This window comes from Leptonychotes weddellii, unplaced genomic scaffold (assembly GCF_054177405.1).
Source record: "Leptonychotes weddellii isolate Sample4059 unplaced genomic scaffold, ASM5417740v2 HiC_scaffold_22346, whole genome shotgun sequence".
Lineage (NCBI taxonomy): Eukaryota > Metazoa > Chordata > Mammalia > Carnivora > Phocidae > Leptonychotes > Leptonychotes weddellii.
The window spans coordinates 1-2,784 of record NW_027812065.1 but is presented as its reverse complement, the minus strand read 5'-3'; the positions used below and the strand labels follow the sequence as shown (position 1 = coordinate 2,784).

Genomic DNA, 2,784 nt, shown 5'->3' with positions numbered 1-2,784 from the left:
TGTTTGGAATTAGTTCCATAACTGAAATCACGGGATACCTCCCTGATGCAGTCAACAGTGCATAGGTATTACTTTCAAATCCGCACTGCTAGTTCAGCTGCTAACAAAAGCACTTCCAAGAACGAGTGCCCAGGCCGGCGCAGCCCGGGACCCAGAAGAGCAGGTCACGGTGCACTCCAGTGTGGCCAGCCAGGGAAGAGGAGGGGTTTCCCAGAGGAGGTGAGGCCGACAGTGATGCCTGGGAGAAGGAGGTGAGAGTGAATTCGGACTCTTTTGGAGCCAGAAGTCCAAGGTGTCTGGAACTCCGTGCTGGAACACCGCAGCTGGTGGGAGGCAATGTGGAAGGCACAGGGAGAGGCGGGATCCCAGAGGGCCCTGCAAGCCGCGGTTAGGAGACCAGACTTTATCCTCAGGGCAAAGAGAGCCAGTGCTTTAAGCAGGAGAGGGACAAGTGTTTGCTCTGGCTCCCCTGGAGGACGGAGTTGGGAGAGGTGAGAGACTGCGGCGGCGGGCCGGGTGGCAGGACTCCGGAAGCTGCACCTGTGATGGGTCGGGGCGGGGAGGCTGCGCCAACTCTGGACCTGGCGTCTGAAGGGAGGGGTGGAAGGGGGACGGCCCGGGAGGCCTGGGGGAAGGGAGTTCGTTACTGCCCCTTCCCCCATCACCTTCTTTTGGCCTCTTCCAGCCCCCTGCTCTGCCCCCATGCTTTCCAGCTGGACAGTCCCCTCTAAGGGATCCCTGCTGGATGGGAGTTCACCTCCAATCCTGCCTCCCTCCCCGCATTCCTAGTCTCAAGAAATGCCCACTCTTTGTGCCCTGCAGACGGCGCTGGGCTGACACGCCATCATGCCAGGCCCGCTCAGTCTCCCAACATTCTGCCATTTCCTTCTCCTTTGGGCCTTCGCCATCTTCCACAAAGCCCTGGGGGACACAGGTAAGACCTCAGCCCCGCCCAGAATTTGGGGAACGGTGGGGGAGAGGCTCCGTGTGGGGAAAGTGGATGGGGCAGCTGTTGGAGGTGCTCAGGGAGGGCCATTGTTGAGTGCGCAATGGAGGAGACGGTTGGAGGAGTCTGGGGAGTAGAGTCTGAATGGGCACTTGCAGTGCGGACCAGGGGGTTCCTGCCACTGTGGCCCCCTCTGCTCAGCACCCCACCCTGGCCCCCACTACCTCCTGCCCCCCATCCACGAGGTCATTCACTCTCGTCGTGGGGCCACGGCCACGCTGCCCTGCGTCCTGGGCGCCCCGCCTCCCAGCTACAAGGTACGCTGGAGCAAAGTGGAGCCGGGGGAGCTCCGGGAAACTCTGATCCTCATCACCAACGGCCTGCAAGCCCGGGGCTACGGGCCCCTGGGGGGTCGCGCCAGGATGCGGAGGGGGCATCGGCTGGACGCCTCCCTGGTCATCGAGGGCGTGCGCCTGGAGGACGAGGGCAGGTACCGCTGTGAGCTTATCAACGGCATCGAGGACGAGAGCGTGGCGCTGACCCTGCGCCTGGAGGGTGAGGCCCTTGGGTTCCCCGCCGCCCCCTCCTCTCCTACGGGGCTTTGGCCGCGCCAGCTCGGGTGTCCCAGGGCTCCCGCCGCCCGCCGCCGGGGTCCCCCAGCCCTCTCCCGGGTCCGCCGGCCCTCTCCAGGATGTGCGCCTCCCGCCAGGTGTGGTGTTTCCGTACCAGCCCAGCCGGGGCCGCTACCAGTTCAATTACTACGAGGCGAAACAAGCGTGCGAGGAGCAGGACGGGCGTCTGGCCACCGACGCCCAGCTGTACCAGGGTGAGCGGCCGCCCCGCGCACCGCCCAGGCCTCTCCGGGATGTACCCGGCCCCGCGGGGGCGAGCTCCGGTCGGGCTTCTGAGGGGACCCCTCTAACCCCGGACCCCGTCTCCCCGTGCCCGCCAGCGTGGACCGAGGGCCTGGACTGGTGCAACGCCGGCTGGCTGCTCGAGGGCTCGGTGCGCTACCCGGTGCTCACGGCGCGCGCCCCGTGCGGCGGCCCGGGGCGGCCGGGGATCCGCAGCTACGGGCCCCGCGACCGGAAGCGCGACCGCTACGACGCCTTCTGCTTCACTTCCATGACCGCAGGTGAGGACGCGGGGGGGCAGGCGGGCGGCGGAGCGCGGATGAGAGCCCGCGCCTGCGGCTCCGACGGCGACGTGGGGCGGGTCTGGAGAACGCCGCGCGGGGTGAGATGCGCGCGTCCGGAGGGGGCCCGGCCTCGCCGTCGAGACCGCTCGTGGTGCCCTCCGTCGCGCGCCCGCCAGGCTCCCCCTCCCCCGCCCCACTGCGACGCCGCCTCGGTCCTGGGGAGGCTTCGGCCGGGCCGGTGGTGACGCGCCCCGCTCCGCAGGCCACGTGTTCTTCGTGCCCGGGCGGCTGACGCTGTCGGAAGCGCACGCGGCGTGCAGGCGGCGCGGGGCCACGGTGGCCAAGGTCGGGCACCTCTACGCCGCCTGGAAGTTCTCGGGGCTGGACCAGTGCGACGGCGGCTGGCTGGCGGACGGCAGCGTGCGCTTCCCCATCACGTCGCCGCGGCCGCGCTGCGGGGGCCTCCCCGACCCGGGCGTGCGCAGCTTCGGCTTCCCGCGAGCCCAGCAGGCGGCCTTTGGGACCTACTGCTACTCGGAGTAGGGCCGCCGCCGTCCCCGTCCCGCAGCCCACCACGGCCCGGGGTCCCGGCGGGCCGGGCGTCGGAGGGGAGGTGGCGACGCCTGGCGGGACCTCGGACGCGCGGATCCCGCCAGGCCGGCGGCCGTTCGCGCGCTCCCGCGGCCGCTGCTGGGGGCGG

General features: G+C 69.4%; 1 protein-coding gene across 1 annotated transcript; it reads left to right on the top strand.

Moving 5' to 3' along the window:
- Positions 1 to 130: 130 nt before the first annotated feature.
- HAPLN2 (hyaluronan and proteoglycan link protein 2) lies at positions 131 to 2,627 on the top strand. The gene is made up of 5 exons (XM_081810318.1): positions 131 to 934; positions 1,148 to 1,501; positions 1,656 to 1,772; positions 1,899 to 2,081; positions 2,347 to 2,627. The coding sequence occupies exons 1-5, from the start codon at positions 847 to 849 to the stop codon at positions 2,625 to 2,627; spliced, it is 1,023 nt and encodes a 340-aa protein (XP_081666444.1). The 5' UTR covers positions 131 to 846.
- The last annotated feature ends 157 nt before the right edge of the window (positions 2,628 to 2,784 follow it).

Excerpts from the sequence above, each read along its gene's own strand:
- HAPLN2 (XM_081810318.1), top strand. The coding sequence starts at position 847 with ATGCCAGGCCCGCTCAGTCTCCCAACATTCTGCCATTTCCTTCTCCTT. Across the intron at positions 935-1,147 it reads CAAAGCCCTGGGGGACACAG|CACCCCACCCTGGCCCCCAC; the intron begins GTAAGACCTCAG and ends CCCTCTGCTCAG. Across the intron at positions 2,082-2,346 it reads CTTCACTTCCATGACCGCAG|GCCACGTGTTCTTCGTGCCC; the intron begins GTGAGGACGCGG and ends CCCGCTCCGCAG.